The 19318-nt window shown below is 52.3% G+C and overlaps 1 protein-coding gene across 1 annotated transcript in view; it reads right to left on the bottom strand.

Annotated features, from left to right (window-relative positions):
- Sorcs2 (sortilin related VPS10 domain containing receptor 2) overlaps positions 1-19318 on the bottom strand; it is a 375316-nt gene that overhangs the window by 13616 nt on the left and 342382 nt on the right. Inside the window, 9 exon segments of the mRNA XM_038340624.1 lie at positions 238-424; positions 4342-4513; positions 6636-6764; positions 7315-7448; positions 8508-8628; positions 12676-12783; positions 13529-13620; positions 16646-16722; positions 17822-17924. Coding sequence (XP_038196552.1) covers positions 238-424; positions 4342-4513; positions 6636-6764; positions 7315-7448; positions 8508-8628; positions 12676-12783; positions 13529-13620; positions 16646-16722; positions 17822-17924 — 1123 coding nt within the window.

The raw sequence follows: 19318 nt of genomic DNA, 5'->3' as shown, positions 1-19318 counted from the left end.
TCACCACCACCATTGCTAACATCATTCCTATCACTTGTGGCACCTTGGCCACCACTCTTACCATCCTCACCATCACAAAGAATAAAATTTGAGGCCAGGTCTGAGCCCAGCCCGCCTGCCTTTCTGTTCACGGCCTGAGGACCTGTAGCAACCCCTCAAGACTCCCTGTGCTTTCCCAAAAGCCCCGGATCTCCATCCCACAGAAGACACACAGCCTCAAAGGAGCAGTGGACTTACAGTTGACCTGGACAAAGAGCACGGCCTCGTCATGGCCCGCCATGTTCTCAGCCCTGACAGACACCCGGTAGATGCCAGGATTCTCGTAGTGGTGCCGGATGGGCTCGCCTGTCAGAGTGAGGTTCACGTACATGGCCTTGAAGCCATCCCCGAGATCCACCTGATACTTAGTGGTCAGGACATCGCCCTGTAGGGAAACACCACAGGGTCACTTAGGGGTGACTCTCAAGGTGATGGTCTGGGGCTAGGCGCCCATTCCTCCTGTCCCTTCTTCCTTCGCTTCCTTTGGATGCAGGCTCTGTGGGGCCACAGACAGCAGGTTGGCACTGCTTTCAGAGCCCCAGCCTACAGCAGGCTGAGCTAGGAGACAGCTCCTGGAACCAAGGCTGGGATCTCCTTTAGAACAGAACACCCATGGGTGATGTTAGGAAGGCAGTTTGAGGCTGTGTGGGGCCCAGAGGGATGCCTGAGCCTGAGCCAAGCCATGGGGCTGGGAGGAAAATTGGGAAAATGGAGAAGGCTTTGGTAACTACCATGAGGTCTCTTCAGGGAACCACAGCAAACAAGACACAGCTGTCTTCCTATGACAAGGTGGCTCCTGCTTCTCATCTCATCCCACACTGTGCCAGGAATGAGACTCAACTGTGTGAGCAGGCAGGAAGGGGTTCCTGTGACTTTGTCCCCAAGTGGTATTGAACCCCATGCAAGCTGACCCTGACTCTCAAGCCCACAATAGATGGAGTTCTTGTGTTTATATTCAAGTTCCCCTCCCCAGTCTGCCTTCCTTTCTCCCTCCTTCCCCACACTGTCCCGCTCCCCTGGTCACCCCTCTCTAGCCATCAGTAATCTTCCTAACTTACACCCTCCAAACTTCAAAAGCTAAGGACATTTATATATAAGTGATGCTCATTTAACTTTCTCCTGAATACACTATACTGGGTTGGAACCTTCTGAAACGGACATTTAAAATAAATCTGAAGATGCAAGCTATTAAAAGGAGGTCACAATGGGGCATAAAGTGCAAGAAACCCATGGGCAGGATGTTTGAAGAAAAAACAGTGGTAAGTTGAACACCAGGAGAGGGTTGTTTGGGCACAGACACAGACTCTGGAAAGTGCAGCCATGAGTCAAGGGCATTCCAGAATGCCCAGAAGCTGGCTGAGGCTTTGTTGGGAGGCATTCCCAAAACCCAGAATAAATGGTGCTTCATGTGCCCATTTTGTAGGTTGCAAGACTGAGGCTTTCAGGGGTCCAGGCTCTGGAGATGGACTCTCTCCCCATTGCTCTCCTGGCAGGGTTGGGTGAAGATCAAGGAGAATGTCCTCACTCAATTCATTCCTATGAGGGGGCAAGTTCTGGGTAGCATTCAGGAAGTGCGTGTGTCTGCCTGTGGTTTTGAGGTCCCCATCCTGCACAGCACATGCCTTCATGCACATTGTCCCACGTGCTTGCTCGCCACCCGTGCAGCCTGCTACATGCACCGTCTCCTCATGTTTCTTGCTCATTTTCAAACTGGCTGGCTCATCTGTTGACGGGAATCATGTGCACAGTCCTGCTCTACTGCCCACTGGGCTGTGCCGACGAACGCCCTCTGGTCTGGAACTGCCTTTATCTGCCTGACAGTTTTACTGGTTCCAAATCTAGATGGCGCTGACACACCAAGGTTTTCTTGTGTAGCCTGGAGCCCCAGCCATGATGAGGACTTCCAGCCTGCGTCTGAGCTGGCTTTGCTGTCGGGCCTAAAAGTCTACACTTTCCCACTTCTTCTGCAGGTGTGTGATCTATTTTGGGCTCACGTCTGAGGGCTGAGGGGAGAGACACCACCTCTCCTAGGCTGTTCTGCACCTGCCGAGAACACGCAGGTGTCTATGGGTCTGTTCCTGGTCTCCATCCCCCTACGCCGCGAATTCTTAAATACTTAGAAAACGCGTGCTCCCTGTACCCAGCCCTGCTTCCAAGTCCAGTGGCGTGTAAGAGTAGGTGTATGTGTGGTAGAGGACTGCACACTGTGCCTATAAGTGTCTATGAGTGTGTAAGGGAGTTTGTGTCATGTGTAAGTGTGCATGCGCCTACCCTCAGTTCCATGCCGCTACTCTCTTCCCCCCAAGGCCTGCGTTGTCCCAGAATCCCCTATTCTGAAGCATCTTTGTGATGCTCCCCTTAACTCTGCCCACACTGACAAGCAGCCCAGCAAGGGTTCCTAAGTTGCTCTGTCCTCTGGTCACCTGCAGATGTGCTGTGGTTTCCAGTTTCAGGCTTTAGGGGGCAGCAGATGGCCATGTTTCTGGGATGTCTGACCAGGAATTTGAGGGCTTCAAATTAGAGAGCTGGGGGTCAGTCTGAGGGTTCAGGGAACCCCAGGCTGACCAGGGCCTCTGTCCTGTCATCCCAACACATTGCTACTAAAGAGATACCCAGTCCTGACTCAGGGCTGCCTGGAGGCTCAAACGAACCTTAGGGCTGTCTCAGTGGTGAGAGGACCTGGGCAGGAGGTAACACCTGAGGGGGGGGAGGGACGGAGGGAGGGAGGGAAAGTAGAGAGAGAAACAGAGACAGAGAGAGAAACAGAGACAGAGAGAGGGGGAAGGGAGAGGAGGGAAGAAAGAGGGAAGAAGGGATAGAAGAAGAAGTGTGTGTGTGTGTGTGTGTGTGTGTGTGTGTGTGTGTGTGTGTGTGTGTGTGTGTGTGGGAGATGTATATAGCTTGGGCCTGGGACCACAAACTTGGCCAATGTCTGCTTGGAGTCCAGAGGCCTCTAGAGGGCACAGCGCCATCTCTACCTCTTTTTTACCATATAACTATGTGAGAATGGCATCACCATTTACATCCCGGTTTTCTCCTCTATAATGATATGTTTATAGAGTGCACAGTTTAAGATTGTACTTCCAACAGGAAATGGCCGTCAGAGTGCCTAATACACAGGTACTCGGTATGGCCAGTTTGAGTCCCCCATAACCTCAGTTTCCCTATTTTCAGGAGATCATGTCTCCGCTTCTAGATCTTTTAAAGGATGTTTGAATATAGCAGGCATGATCATGAGTTCCCCCATATCAGCCTTCACATCTGTTAGCTGAAGAACTGGACTCCTTCTGATCTGTGAGTAGAGATGGCCCAGAATCCTGGGGGGAAAAAAGGGCTCTCCCTCTGCCTCTGTGAGTGAAGGCTTCTCAGAACCCCAGGGAGAAACAGGGCCCTCCCTCTGCCTCTAGGTTTTCTGAATGTCATTTTTAAATTCCTTGCAGGGATCATTAGCTGTTTCTATAAGCAGAATTTGGGGGATGTGTCTTGTGAACCAGAAGGAAACAGAAAAGTCAACGGTTCCCTGTGGGAACAGAATTTTGGGTGATATTTATGTCTGTGGTGTTTTTTTTTAAATTATAAATGTATTTCCTAAATATACTACAATGAGCATATATTATTTTTAAAATCAGAAGAGAATGTAACACTTGTTCTGAAGTAAAAATAGAATGAGTGGGAGACTGGGTGGAGAAAAATACATATATATTTGTGTGTGCATATATATAAACTTGTATTTATATCTATTCCCATATACACACAGAAGGTGTTATCTCTGGATGTGTGATTATAAGTCATTAAAAAAAACTTTATGCTTCTGTTGGGATTCCAGATCAACTAAATCAATATAATTAGAGATTTAAAATTGCCTTAGCGCTGGGTTGGGGGTGTGGCTCAGTAGAAGAGGGCTTCTCTAGTTTGTACAAGGCCCTGGGTTCCATCCTCAGCATTAGAAGAAAGAAATCAATAAAAGAAGTTTAATGTCACCTATGGGGAGATATTGATTTTGTGTCGATGTTTGATAAACACAAGATCACACACACATACACATACACATATCCATGCACTCACATGTACGTACATGTGTGATGTGGAGCCCATTTCCCGATGAACATCTGATACACACTTACTCTTGTATCTGTTTCATTTCAAATGCTGGTCTGAATCAAGAGGCCAGCTTTGGTCCTATGGTCCCCACCCTCAGGGGTAGGCTGGTTTCTGTGGCCATGCTCCAAACTGTCCAGAGCCTCAACCTTGTGTGCCTGGCTGGAACTGCCCTTCCGGTCACAGCCCAGGGTGGATGCTTACCTGTTCCTGCCGCACCACAAACAGCACATCTTCTCTAGGCCGCACAGACACTGCATCTCCGCGGATGCTCACCTGCAGGCCCCGGGGTGCTGTCAGGGGGCACTGCAGCTGCACGGGGCTCTGCTGCAGGTCCACACCACCTTCGCACACATTGGACACCACCTTCCGGTACCTGGGTGGGTGAGGGAGGGTCAGGTCCAGGACGGACAGTGGTTTGATGGGTAGGGATGGTCTCTGCTCCTGAAGCAACTCAAAGCTCCAACCTCTACAGCTGCATTTGCTGCCTTCTCCCCATGCTTCCTCAAGGCTGCTTCTGTCTACCTTAAAGCTGAGAGCACTGAGCATCAGGATGGAGGGACTGGCTGTGCCCATCTGCTTTGGAGAGCTGAAGCATCCATGGCCTGATCATATTCCAGATTAATAACTGCTTTTTATTTTTGTTTGTTTGTTTTGTTTGCTAAGGATGATAGAAGAGGTCAGTCTAGAACCAAGGTCATGCTGAGAACTATGGAGGGCTGACTGGCTGAGACAGGCTCAGCCTTGGCTTCCTGGGTGACCATAAGCAAGCATGCTGCTCTTTTTGGGATGGGTCCACCCACCACTACCCATCTATCCACCCACTCATCCAACAGTGGCATGCTGGCCTCGTTGGCAGCCCCACCAGGGCTTGGCAAGCAGGAATTCTTATCTGAAGTGTCAGGCAGGACCTGTATCAAAAGTATATGATTTTAAAAAGATGGGTGCATGGGGGCAGAAGAATGGGTAAATAGATTGGTGGGAGGATGGGTGGATATGTGGGTAGGTAGATAGGTGGATGATGGATAAGTGAGTAGATTAATGGAATAAATAGATGGATAGATGAATAGGAGGTAGGTGAAGTAGATGGGTATAAGGATGGATGGATGGATGGATGGATGGATGGATGGATGGATGAGTGGGGGGATAGATGATTTAAGGTTGGGTAGATGGGAGGGATGACATGATGGATATATGGTAGAAATATATAGATAGGAGATAGACGGAATGGGTGGGTGGGTAGATGGGTGAAAGGATGGATGGATGGATGGATGGATGGATGGACAGAGGGACGGACAGATGGATGAATGGACAGATGGATGGATGGATGGATGGATGGATGGATGGACAGAGGGACGGACAGATGGATGAATGGACAGATGGATGGATGGATGGATGGATGGATGGATGGACAGAGGGATGGACAGATGGATGAATGGACAGATGGATGGATAAACGGACGGACAGAGGGACGGACGGACGGACAGATGAATGGACAGATGGATGGATGGATGGATGGATGGATGGATGGATGGACAAATGAACGGATAGATGGATGAAAGGAAGGACAGATGGACAGACAGATGGGTGGATGGATGGGGTTAGATAGGAGAGTAGATGGATGATAGATGTCAGGCTGTATACAGCCAAGACTAACACATTCAGTTCCTGGTCCTGCCTGTTTCTTCTAGCTCTCCAGGATAAGCAATAAGGAATCCATCACAAAGGATGAAGAAATAGGCCCATCACATGGAGCGTGTGGCCCCCACTGAAGTTGAAGTTCCACAGATGCTATGGACTTGGTATTTCTACATGAAGTTGATCTTGTATAAGCAGTTTATTCAGCTTGCCCCAGGGTGGAAGAAGGGCCTGCCTGCCACTTCCCCATCCCACAGAGTCCGTGGCCACCATAGCAGACTGTAGGGACACTTACTGTGTGCCATGGGCTCAGGCCTAGGGCTGAGATTTCAGCCACAGTGGAGGGAAACCTGGGGATAGGTGGGGCTGGGAGAGTGATCTCCAAGGCTTCCACCTGGAAGTCTGGTGTAAGCGGAGACCTCCAGACTTTAGAATGTCTCTGGTACAAACACAGTGCAGTGTGAAAGACTCAGGGGGACCAGAGAAGGGAGAGCTGTTCTGGGGTCTCAGTCCCACAGTAGTTGGAAGACTTGGGACCACTTCTGCCCCTCTGTTCTGTGTTGTCCCATCTAAGGGCAGTTCTCTCCTGACACTGGCCCCAAGTGCTCAATGGGATTTGGGGGTCACTGGGTCAGTCTGGTGAGTCTGGTGACTTGCCGAGCCCTGCCTGCATACTTGAGCCCAGCACCAGGACCATGGTCTCTCCTTCTAAGCTGCCGGGAAGCACAGTACAGGGCTTGCCTGGGCTCCACTTCTGGAGCAGGCTGACAGATAGGGGCAAGGCTAGATGGATGGGTAGATAGGTAGACGGCTGGTGGACGGCAGGGCTGCTAGCTGGTTGGCTGGGTTGGTGTACCTACCCAAGACTACTGGTGTAGGTCTGGCCCAGGACACAGTCTTCAGGAGGGGACAAGGGGTTGAACCAGAAGTTAGCGGAGCACTTGTTGGCAGTGGACTCAGAGGAAGATGAGCGCTCAAACCCGTAGTCACTGGGAAGGGAAAGCTGGGTTAAAAGGTGAGATCAGAGGAGACAGCTAGGGTGGAGAAACTTACACCACAGGTCTAGACGTGCCCATCTGTGGGGACATGGGCGAATCCACGGGTTTGTGTCGGAGGAGAACAGCTGGGACAATACTAGCTTCATTCCAGAACAAGGAGGATGAAAATGAAGTGGAGCCTGGAGGTCTTTCTGGGGAAACGAGTGATGCTCACAGGATGTAGGGGGATAGAGGGCGGCCAGAAGTAGCTGTACAGCCAGGGCCAATGGCCCTGGAAAGGGCACAGAGACCTGAATATACAGTACACTGTAAGGCGAGTGAGCCAGGCTGGGGGTGGAAGCTTTGTGAACTACATTGTCATAGTTTCATTGTGTCTGTGTGGAATATAATCCTAGCAGGAGGAGAGGGACCAGGTGAACGGAGCTTGATCCCATGATGCTCAAAGGACACTGTGGCCTCCACCCCAGTTCTGGGAACAAGATCAACATGATATAAAGGGGCTGGAGCAGCCGGGAGGGAGGGAGGGAGGCGCAGTGCCCACCAGAGGAAGTCAGAGTCCCGGCACTTGCACACACGTGATGTGAGTGCCGATGTGAAGCTCCTCCCCTTGACACACCAGGACGTGGGCTTTCTTTTCCGGTAACTTCTCTGCTGGCCCATGATGCAGTGATCACCCTGTAGCAAGAACACCAAGGTGAGGAACCAGTAGAGGAAGGTGACAGCTACCACTGGCTTGTCCTGTTGCTCCTGCCCTGGTGGCAGCTGGAATGGGGCGTTGGCCCCCTTTGACAAACAGGGAAACTGAGGTACAAAAGAACTTGATATGTCAGCCAATTGGCCCAGCTTCCCTCATCTTAAGCCATATGACTGGCCCTTGGTCACAGAACATCTGGGCCTACATGGGCCAGGTGTGTGACCATCTGGGGATGAGCCATGACGAGAAGGCTCATGTGGACACACAATAGATTCTCAGGCTGTGCTCGGAGTAGCACTGCCCTGAACCCAATAACAAGGCCTTTTATAGTGATGGGGTAGGACTGGCAGGACCTCTAAGTGCCATAGTGAATCAGGTTTTGGAACCTTCTCTAGGCCCATCTGAGCACTTTCTTGTAAACCAGTTGCTGCACAGGGCCATCGAGCCACTAGTCCGACCATTCTCCATGTGTGAACTCTTGATGTTAGATCTCCACTTCCAGAGATATCTGGCTGCTGGCTGACTTCAGCCACTGTCCCAGCTAGAGGTTCAGTCAGAGCCTGACCCCAGGTATCTCCCTTTAGGAAACTTACAGCTTCTGATCTTCCTTGGCTACAAACCCCCACTTGCTTTAGTGGCACACAAGCAGCCTGCTCACAGTCCCCAGGTACCCACTGAAGTTTCAGCTTCTCTTGTCCCACCAGAGCTGATGTGGGGAGTCTCATGTTCCGTTCAACCCGAGTGTGAAGGTTAGACACTGCTGGATTGTGACATCGGAAGGTCCCAGACCCTGATGTCAGATCGTCTTTGCCAATTTCCCCACAAGCAGAAAAGTCCCACATCCTGTCATGAGACCTCCATGCTGAGAAGGTGGGGCTCAGGCCCTGTAGACCCTTGGGTCATAAAGAGCCATAGAGCAAGTAGTTACAGGCACAAGGATGGGCCAGAAAATCCCTGGGAGGGAAGATGTCCAGAGGTTGACATCTGTGAGATTTCCTGGAGGAGGGAAGGGCCTTGAGACTGAAGGTTACCTGACCCACCTGGAGGTCAGTGAGGTCCCAAGAGCTGTAGTCATCCTCGCCACACTGTCTGGGGAAGGAGGGTCGAAAGTCCACCTTGACCAGCTCCCAGTCAGAGCGGAAGCTGATGTGGCCGAAGACCCTGAGGGGAGGAAGAAGGAAGACCACTTTAGACCGATCAGTCCCTGGTGTACAGACTCAGGTTCCCTGTACTAGCACCAGTGAAACCTTTCCCGCCTCAGAGGATTCAGTGATGAAGTGTGCCCTCCCCGGCACCTGGCCTGATGTTATCGTCCTCAGGGGGATAGCTCTCTGTGGCTTGCTGATTGCACCAGCGCAGGTCATCTGCCCAACTCATGCAACCCACTTCCTGACAGGAGCAGGCTTTTAGGTTGGCAGACTTCTTGCCTTCTTGGCTGCCCCAGGGCCTTCCTTCCATAAGCCTCACACACAAGGCTTTGCACTTTCTCTGTGTGGGCCTGAGGCATGTCTAGTGTTAGCTGGGCTCTCCCTGCCTTTCTGCTGGCCTCCCTGGGTCTGCCATGTGGAACTGGGCTCCAAGCTGTTCACCCCAGGCAGAGCTGGCACTCCGGAGAGATGACAGGCCAGTGTATGGCTTGGACAGTGGGATTAAAGGGTCAGCATGACAGCGCAGTGCATCCCACTAAGCAGAGGGAGGGACAAGAGTCAGGCCAGACATACAGGAAGCCCAGTGACGCATGGAACCTAAGCATGCTCAGTCTGGTGAGCTGAGACCAGCACCCAACACTGGCTTCTACTCCTCCCATCCATCTTCTCTGCAGACCATGGGTGGCCTTGTCTCAGGGCACCTGCCATTCAGATGGGCATTCCTCTTGCTGTAGCACATTGTCACCTTGAGAGACAGCAGGAGAGGGGGAACCACATTTCTGTCCTCCCCTTTAGGGCTTACCACATCCTGTGAGGGATGCATGCTGATCGCCCCAGACCTCTAAGGAAGGGACTCACCCAGGATGGCAATCCAGTACCTGGGCCTGGCAACTCATATTTGTGAGGCGTGGCCTAAGATGCATAACCAGTTATCCTGTGTGACAGCCATGCAGCCCCCTATATGGGAACATCCCATACTCTGCATTCTGAGCTTAGACAGAGAAGCAGGCCGGTCCAGCTAATCCACTCTGTGCTTTTCAGTTCCTGTCTGCGAAGAAAGCCTGATCCTCAACTCCCACTGTGAATATCTCTCGTCTAGTTGAGTGGTCCTAGCAGGAGAGGTCAAAAGGCCACTGGCTGCTTGACAGAGAACAGCAAATGTGGGCCATACTATGGAATGAGCTGCTGGCTCCTCCATATGTACAGCCCACAGCCCTTCCAGGCTGAGAGCCCTCACAGTACTGCCCAGGGCTGGGGGCCCCTCTGCCATATACTGTGCTGGGGGAGGCAACTGTGGGCAGCACCGTGAACAATGCCCAGACAAAGTGATTGTGGTCAGCTTAGATGTAACCGTTGGGTGGATGAGGATAAAGGTGCCATATGGGCGGGGTCCTGTTCTAGGCTCAGACAGAAAAGCTTTTCAATCTGCCAGCCTGTGTCTCCTCTGAGGTGTGTGAATGATCTCCATGGCCACTGAAACTGGAAGCTGTTTGAAGACGCAGCTTGGTGAAAGGCTCCGTAGGAACCTTATGGAGCTTTTTAGAAACTTAAAACATGAATCGCCTGCCTGTGAACTTCGCTGCTTTCCCCAGATGAAATACCATTTGCAGGGATGAAAGCTGCATTTGGGTCCAGGCCCAGATCTGAGGACCTTGGCTACACAAAGAACTAATGTCCCAAAGCAGCAACAAAATGCAGACTACAAGATGAAGTGAGGGGAGAGGAGGAGCAGGGAGGAGCCCAGGGTGGAAGGTGTCCCCATGGTAGAGCCTGGCTGCAGAAGCTAAGGCCCAGGAACCATGCTGACTTTCTGGAGCTCTGAGAGCCCTGTCAGGGCTGTCACCTTTGCTGGCAGCCCCTTTCCTTGTTTTGTGGGTTCAGCCCCGCAAACTGTTCATCGTCCTTGCAAAAAGATCAAGGACCAGGCTGAATCTGCCACAGCCAGGATACAGTCAGGTCAGGGAGCCAGACTTCCCCAAACGCTTCTCTTGACAAACACCAAGTGTCATGTCTGTGACCTCCCTTCCTGCCTCAAGCCACAACCTTCAAGCAGACGGCCCACAGAATGAGGCACGAGCCTCTGCAGGGCTTTGGCAGGTCATAGCATCATGGAGGATCTGACCAGGAACAACCTGCCTACCCCCCAGGCAGCCAGGTAGAGGAAGACCTGGACCAGCTCAGCCTTCCATGTCTGGTGTTCAGCTGTTCCAGGATGCACTTGCCACCTTTGCTCTGGCTTTCCCCTGGTCACACAGGAAGGAGGCTGTGAGGCCAGCACCACAGTGGGCTTCCTCATGGCAGTCTGACTGTTGGGGAGAGACTTCATCTGCTCCTGGGGAGTCATAGACATTCTGTAGGGATTCCCTAAGGCTATGGACACTCCACAGGGCACTGGGATGCTCTGTGGGGTTCCATAGAGGTCATGGATGCTCCAGGGGACTCCATGGACCCTTCATGGAACTCTATGGAAGCTCCCTGGGACCCTGAGTCCGGAGAAGCATGCAGGCCAAGTCTCCATCACCCTTCCCAGCCTTCTTCCTGACAGTCACTGGCCAGTGTGGGCAGCAGATGCTCCTGGGCCAACAGTCCCTAGTCCCTGGTAGGGGTCACTTAGCCTGGCCATCTGACAACCCTCCTTAGCTCCTAGCATGTGGAGGTTGTCACTGTATCCTTATCACCCGTATGTCTGCTGTTGTGGCTTCCCTGAAAGCTTGTTTACTGAGCTCCGACCACACATCAGGTGCTGTCCAGCCAGGCACATTAGTGACATAGACTGAAGGATCCCCCCTCCCCGGAATCTCAGGAGGGTCAGGTAAGCAAGGTCACACACTGTGTGGAGCCCAGACAGGCACGAAGCTCTTGAGGAAGTGAGGACAAGGCCACTGTTCTGGCAGGTAGGAGGAATGTGTAGCTTCGTGACCCTTTATCCCATATGCCTGAAAGGGTGCAAGGCTTGGTTCATGTCCTTCTGCCCCATTCCATCCATCATCCACCTTCTGTTCATTCCCAGGAGGCTGCCCCCACCCTTGGCCTAGTAGGAACTCATTTCCCGGTGCCCTGAAAGTTACATGACACTCAGTCTGATGTCCTGTGCAGTCCTTAGCCATCTTGGTGGGAAGCTGGGAACACAAGGGCAGTTTCTAAATAGGAAGTTAAGGTTTCTTTGTCCGTCCTCAGAGGCCCCTAAGTCCATGGTATGTTTTCTAGCTAGCTCTCCTGGGACCTCAGTGTCAGCATACAATAGGTGCTCAATAAATGCACTTTAAAGATTAGATGGGCTGCAAGATTTCTGAAGGGGCAGACCCCTTCTCCCCTACCCTGGTGGCCTAGCCTCAGCTCTGCTGTGCTCAGTGCTTCCTGCTCTGTAGGGACAGCTTGGCATACACAGCTGATCCTGAAGTGTCCATCAGAGCTCAGAGTCACAGCCATGACCCCACTGGACATGGGGAGACTCATGATCATCCAACAGGGGTGAGTATGAAGTAGGGACGGGAGGTAGTCAGGCTCTCTCAGGGCTCCTCTGCATGGACATCTGTGGGAGCATCCCGTGAGGTCATGGAAGACAAAGGTGGGGTGCGAACCACTAAGAGCCCAGCTGGCCCTTCATGCTCACACCACAGACAGCAAGGCCACACCTGCGAGGATGCCAGAGCCCACTCTAGGCTGAGTGTGAGGTCACCCTGTCTGTCTGACTAGTCTAGTCAGGGGCTGGCCTGACTGCTTGGGACAAGCATCAAATAAGGCTCCCATTGCATAACCCTGTTGTGCCACACGGCCAAGAAAAGTACTGTTCTCAGTACTGTCAGCTGGAGAGGTGACAGAATGCACTGGCCAGGCACAAGCCTATGAAGCTTGGTTCGACTCCTGGCCAGTCAGTGTGCTGGGCAGGGATAGAGTCCTACCTGCTGGCTAGGACGAGAAGAGGAGTCTCTGGCCTGGGACAGGGAGATGATGGGCATACAGGCAGGGGCCAGTCTGAGACCACCTCAGAATGACCAGACCCAGCCCACCTGGGGTGGCTCCGACCTGATTCTTCCTCCCACCTTCCTGCTGCACTCACGTCATGACCAGCGTCTCGTCCCCTGGCTCACTCAGAAGTCCATCCACGAACACGGAGGTGCTAGTGAAGTTGTGTGTGCTCCAAGTGTGGCCCTCATCCACGCTGAACCTGTGGAAGGCCACCAGTGTTCACAGCGCGGCATGAGACTACTCCTTTCTTTACTCTCTCCCCTCAGGCCTGACTCGTATCCAGCAGAGGCCAGCTCTGGGACCATCACCACACGCAGGCCATAGCTGAACTGCAGCCTCCCTCTCCCAGGTGAAACCGCAGCAGATGCCTGCCAGCACCAGGTAGCATCCCTAACTAATTAGCAATGGGATGGCCTGCTGCTCTAGACTTATTGTCGGGATACCACACAGGCACTGTCCCTATGAATAGCGGAGACATCTGAGCCTTGGAAACACCAAGTAGTAGCATGCAATAGGAACCCAAGTCAGGTTCCTGGGTCAGTGACGTGACCAATATTACAGGAATATTACCTCGCAGGATATACAGCTCTTTTTCAGACCGCAGTGACACTGGCTGCCTGGAAGTTGCCCAACTGTGCCTCCTAAATACCCATGTTACCCTGCCCTCAATTTAGCCCACTCCTATCTGGGTACCCACTGGCTCCCTTGTCTGTACACCCTGGCCCCAATCCTCTACTAACAGGTTCTTGTTGATACTTAGGGTGTCTTCCTGGACTCCTCAGTCCTCAGCCTCCGTGTTACCCTGACTAGTCTTTGTAGTCTCTGCTCAGCCTGGGAGTAATATGGGCCCATCTCTGGGGCACCTCAGGGAGGTTGGAAGGTGTGGGTCATTCCAGGGTTAGGATTGTTCTGGAATGCTAAGCGCCCTCTGCCCATGATCTCACTTGAGGATCTTCAGGGGGATGGATGTGTCCTTGATGGCAGCAATGACACCGCCGTGGTCCAGGTAGAGGACATGGTGTTCTTCCTCGAAGACCTGCGGGGTGATACAGACTCTCAGGTGAGACCCAGGCAAGGGCAGCAGAGCCTGGTCAGGAGGGGATGCCAGCTCTCTACCTAACATTCCCATTTCCACCCATGGCTTAGCGCATGAGGAAGGAGTGGGGCTTGGGGACAGTGGCAATTTATCTACCCTTGGGGACAGGGAAAATTGGTGTGCTCTCTCAGAATCCTGCCCTCGGGACCTCGGGTCAGCAAAAGACCCAGCAATAGGAAGCACAGTGTACTCAGAGGTAAGTTCAGGATGAAGCCCAGGCCAATGCGGGGTGCAGTGACAGAGCCTGGCTCCTTGATACCTCTGATACCAGGTGGATGTGGCCACACTTTGGCTCCCCACAGTCTGGATCATGAGTATCATCTTCCATTACAGCCAGGAAGCTACTGGAAGACAGATGACTTTGAACCTTCTGGGGCCATCTCAGTGGAGGTCTGAGCTAGGTACCTGGGACTCTGGCATGTCAATGAATATGTGAATTAATGGCCACCATATGGATTAATTAGTGAATGGATGCTCTGAGGATAAAGGAATGAATGGCCACTGAAGGTTTTGGGGGGAGGTAAAGGCATCTTGACAAGGGCCACCTAGGAGGGACAGCTCTGTTGGTCACAGCCACATGCTGATATCCCAGGGCAAGTGTCATCTTACAGATAGGAAGCTGGGTTCACAGCAGGAAGGCTATGCCAAGGCCTCACAGCTGGGAGTGGCAGAGCCAGGTGTAGGCCTCAGTCACTCCAGGATACTAGGCCTTGTGAGTCCTTCAGTAGACTGGCACACATGGGCTGCAGAACATGTACCCAGTGATCAGGAGCCCTGGCTGAAGTGGGAGAGGTCCTGACTCCAGGAAACTAGGCCCAACAGTAAGTTGGTCAGCGATAATATCAGAAAGCTGCTGAGGAAGCCTCAGAGAGTGTCTACGCTATGGCTCTCTGGTGTGGGAAATTCTTCTGTAGATGTGTTGCTTTTATTGGTTAATGAATAAAGCTGTTTTAGCCAGTGGCTAAGCGGAATAGAGCTAGGCAGAAAAACTAAACTGAATGCTGGGAGAAAGAAGGCAGAGTCAGTGAGATGCCATGTAGCCGCCAGAGGAGAAAGATGCGAGCCACCTTTGGAACCTTGCCAGTAGGCCAGGAGCCTCATGGTAAAAATACAACACTAAATATAGGTTAATTTAAAAATAAGAGCTAGCTAGAAATATGCTTAAACTATTGACCAAGCAATGTTTTAATTAATACAGTTTTGTGTAATTATTTCAGGTCTGAGCAGCCAGGAAAAAACAAGTGGCCTCATACTACAGCTCTCTGTACCCTAAGCAATCCCTGTGGGACACAGACCCATTCTTGGCTCAGCCTTTCTCTGTTCCCCTCAGAGTCCTAGCAGGGTCTTAGAGCACTGTTTATGAGGTCTTTGATCATTCTAGGGAGCTCGTGCCCTTTGTTATCTAGGTTTTGAGACAAGATCTTGCTCTGCCAACCTGGCAGGTCTTGAACCTGCACAAGAACCTCCTCCTTCCGCCTTGCAGACACTGGGGTTGCAGTGAGCGCCACCAGGCCTGGCTGGTGGCTCCTGGCTTAAGGCTTATGTCACTCCAGGATTGCACTGCCCTCTGACCCATCTCCATCTGCCAGTGCTTCATTGGCCAGGGAGGAAACACCAGAGCAGCCCCGAGTGTTCCACGGGTCTGGAGCTGTTGATACCTCAGCCCTCTCCCTGACTATAACTGCCCTCAACCACTGTACACATCTGTTCCTACCTGACACACATGTATGTGCATGTGCACATGTATGCACACAGGTGCTGCTCCATCAAGCATCTCACCTGTGAGCCCTACCCAAGGCTCCAAGTGAAACCTAAGCTAATGGTTTCACAGAAGTGACCCCACACATGTCTGCTGAGTGAGGAAGTCCTTCAGTGCTGCCATTGGTGAAGGTGGACAGACGGTGACCTTTAATAACCCTACAGCAGCTTCACTGGCTTTGGCGAAATAGAAATATGTAATGCAATAAATCTCCCCTGCCCTTTGCAGATGCCTTGCTTGGTGCAGCTTATTAAACCAGCAGTGGCCTTGGTCTTTGATGCAGGTGAGCTTTGTGTGCTGTGGTGTTTGGTGCCTCCTAGGAAGGTGACTGCATAGCCAGGCATGGGGAGATAACCTGGGAGAGGACTGTCTGTCTGCAAGCAGTTGGACTCTGATGCTCAGCCCATCTTCTTAAGTGCTTACAGCCAGATCACCTCTCTGGGAAGTTGGCAGACCAACTCAGCCAGGACCCCACCCACCCCAGAAGGCAGCTGGTGTCTGTCTCACAGGGCAGGGCTCTCCTGAGGCACCTCTCAGGGGTAGAAACCCACAGCTTCTATGTGCCATGGGCTATGTGGAGCCTGCCAGGCCTTTTGTTGGTGTCCTCACTGTCCCTGTGCTAAGGGATGATGGCGGTCAGTATCCCTCTAACCAGTGGCTATGACATCCATGTGGAGCTGGGGGTTGGAGCTGCACAGGTCCTGCTACTGGGGGGATGGCTCCCACAGGCAAGCTTTCGTCATTCCCTTTCCTTCCTTTGCTATGTTGGGCCACACCCCTCATCACAGCAACACACGGGACGTCCTCCAGGGTCCTAAACCTGCCCTTTTCACATCTTCTTCTTCTGTTTATGTCTCCATTGCTGTAACTTCTTGGCCCAAAGGAGCTTGAAGCCAAGCAGGAGATGTCAATGTGGACTTCAGTCCCCCTTCCCGGATGTCCCCAGCGACACATCTGGCTGTGAAGTGCTTCTAGGATGTATAATACTTAGCAGAAGCCACAAAGCATTGGGCAGGTGGCCCCACCCCTGACTAGCCCTGTCTCTGATAGGTCCTAGCCCTCAGCAGAGGCCTCGGCTGCTTCTGAGGCTGGTAGTCAGGGGCAGACATCTCACTCAGGACTCTAGTGAGTTTCCGCGAAAGGAGGGGCATAGAACAGAGAGAGCGCTGGAGGGTTGAGGAACACCAGGTACCACTGGCACCTTACCTGCCGCCAGGTGTGCCCACAGTCAGAGGTGATGTACATTTCCTCTTTATACTCCACCAGCTGCGAGCCCAGGTTACCTGGGCAAACAGAAAAGGTTGCATTGCTCTAAGACCGGGCAGATCCCCTGATCGAGATCTGAAGAACCCCAGAAAGGAAAACTGTGCCGAGGCCTGCATTTCGACCATAGTCAGCTAAAGCAGCCCCTGGCTGGCTTCCTTTCCAGACAGTGGCCCAGTGTGGCTGCGAGGCTTGAGCTGGTCCCCTACGTCAGAAAGAGCTCAACCCAGTGGAGCCTAGCACAAGAGGCTCCTCTAAGGTGAACAGGCTCGAGTGCCTCAGAAAGCCCATAGGTGTTACTTGAGGGTAAAGTGTGTGATGGTGGTCGGGGCCAGGTGAGCCAGGTGGGGCAGCATGGGCTTGTGGTCCCTGAGAGATGAGAGGACTGCATGAGTATTTGGGGACAGTGTCCTGGAGGCCATGTGCATGGGAAAAAGGCAAGCACACAGCAGCTGCACATTCAGTTCCTGTGGAGGGGACAGTCGCGATTTGCGGGAGATGAAACAAGCACCCAGGGCTGAGCCCTAGCTTAAAGACATCTAGGTAGACAGCATCTCATCCAAGACGCAGGCCAGTCCAGAGCAGAGATGCTCTGCTTCATGTGGGCTGCTATGGAAGAAATGGGGTTTCAAATGAGAAGCATAACCTGTAGGTTCACAGCACGGGACATATATGGCTTCACAAACTAGGCCTGGATTCCCCAGAATTCCACCATGGCTTGGAGCACAGGAGCTTTCTGATAAACCAGCTGGTTGTATCAGGATAAACCATCATCCATCTGCCTGCCCAACCCTCCATCTACCCATCCATTCAACTATCCATCTACCTACAAATCTATCCATCCATCCATCCATCCATCCATCCATCCATCCATCCATCATACATCCATCCACTTGCCTGTCTATATGCTCATCCACTCATGCATGCATCCACTCTTTTATCTAGCCCTCCCTCCCTCCATCCCACATCCACCATTAGGGTTTCCAGGGGACTTCTGTCTCCTGAGAGGAGATACACTGCCTCTGATGGACACACTATGGCCCCAGGCTCATGACCTTCAGTTCCCACCTCTGAGATAGGAGCTTCCCTCAGGCTGTAAAGGCTGCTGTAGCTACCCACCTGCGCCCATGATGAGGCCAGGAGCCGTGTCTTTGGTGTGCACCGTGCCTGAAACATAGGGGTTATCTGCCCAGCGCAGGTGTAGGTGCAGGTGGCAGTCCGGCTGGGGAGGAAAGAAGGAAGGATGGTCAGCAGGTGAGAGCATCCTGGGAAAACCAGTTCTGCAGCCAGATCCGCCCCATGGCCTTCATCAGCCAAGGCTGGGTAAGGGTGCCTTGGAAGAACGGACAGAGTATGGGAAGCTATGCTCACTTGGCTGCTGGGTGATGGATGCAAAGGATGGGGATGACGTCAGCAGGAGTTACCTGGGACCTAGGGAACTGAGCAGTGCAGAAGGGACCAGTTAGACATGGTCTGCTGGAAAAGAGAGACTCAAGGTCTGAGAGAGGACCTCCAGGTGGCTACAACTTTCCCCAAGGAAGGGGCCTTGTGGCCCGGATTCCCCTCAGGATGGGCTTCCCTACATGGCCACTGCATGGGTCGCTGGGCCAAAGAATGTGTGTGATACTAGGGGCCTGTGCAGCCCCAGCTCTAATTCATGTATTCATCCATCCATCCATCCATTCATTCCTCCATCCAGAACCTTTACTGGGCATCTTGATTTGAGGCTCAATTCCTAGGCTTCCCATAGTCTTGGCCTGACATGCCTGCCTATGCTCTGCAGGGGTCAGAGGTGGAAGGTCCTCTGAAGCTGCCCAGAGTGGGGCCAGGAGGCAAGCAGGACCCCTAAGGAACTTGTACATCAAGCCCAGGAAGGTGGCTGGTGGGTGAGTTATCCATTTCTAGCCCTCTCACATGTGGGAGCTGGCAGATCTTCCACATAACTGTACAGCAGCTCAAACCTTGGATCATTGGGTAGACAGAGGGAAGCGGCAGCCCCAGCCCCAGCTCTGTCTAGAAGTATTTCTTACATGCAGGCACTTCTGAATACATAGGTTTCTGTGGGCTTCCATTCAGAATCCCAGACACCAACAGATTCAAACCCATTTTCCTACTGAAATTCATCCTGCTAGGAGAGATCTAATCAGGGATAGGGAGATGGCACAGTGGGTAAAGCACTTGCTGTGTGGATCCCTGGCACGCCCACGAAAGCCAGGCACAGCTGCATGTGTATCTAAAATCCTAGCGTAAAGGGGTGGAGATAGGTGGATCCTAGGAGTTTGATGACCAGCCACCCTAACCAATTGTTGACCTCCACGTTTAGTGAAAGGACACCCTCCCGTCTCAAAACATAAGGCCAAAAACAGAAGAAGACCTCCTAGACATCCCATAGTCCCATGGTTTTGACATGTGCTTATATAAATGTGCACTCACATGCTATCACACACACACACACTCACACACACACACACATACACACACACAAAGAGATCTGATTAACCTTTCTATTATATAAGTGTATCTATTTCCCCATAGCTGGAAGGAGACATCCCCCACAAAGTCAGTCAGAGACCTGAGAGCCAACGCATGACCAAAAGTAAGAGCAGAAAGGCAGCA

Source organism: Arvicola amphibius, chromosome 1 (genome assembly GCF_903992535.2).
Source record: "Arvicola amphibius chromosome 1, mArvAmp1.2, whole genome shotgun sequence".
NCBI lineage: Eukaryota > Metazoa > Chordata > Mammalia > Rodentia > Cricetidae > Arvicola > Arvicola amphibius.
This window is presented reverse-complemented; position numbering and strand designations above follow the sequence as displayed.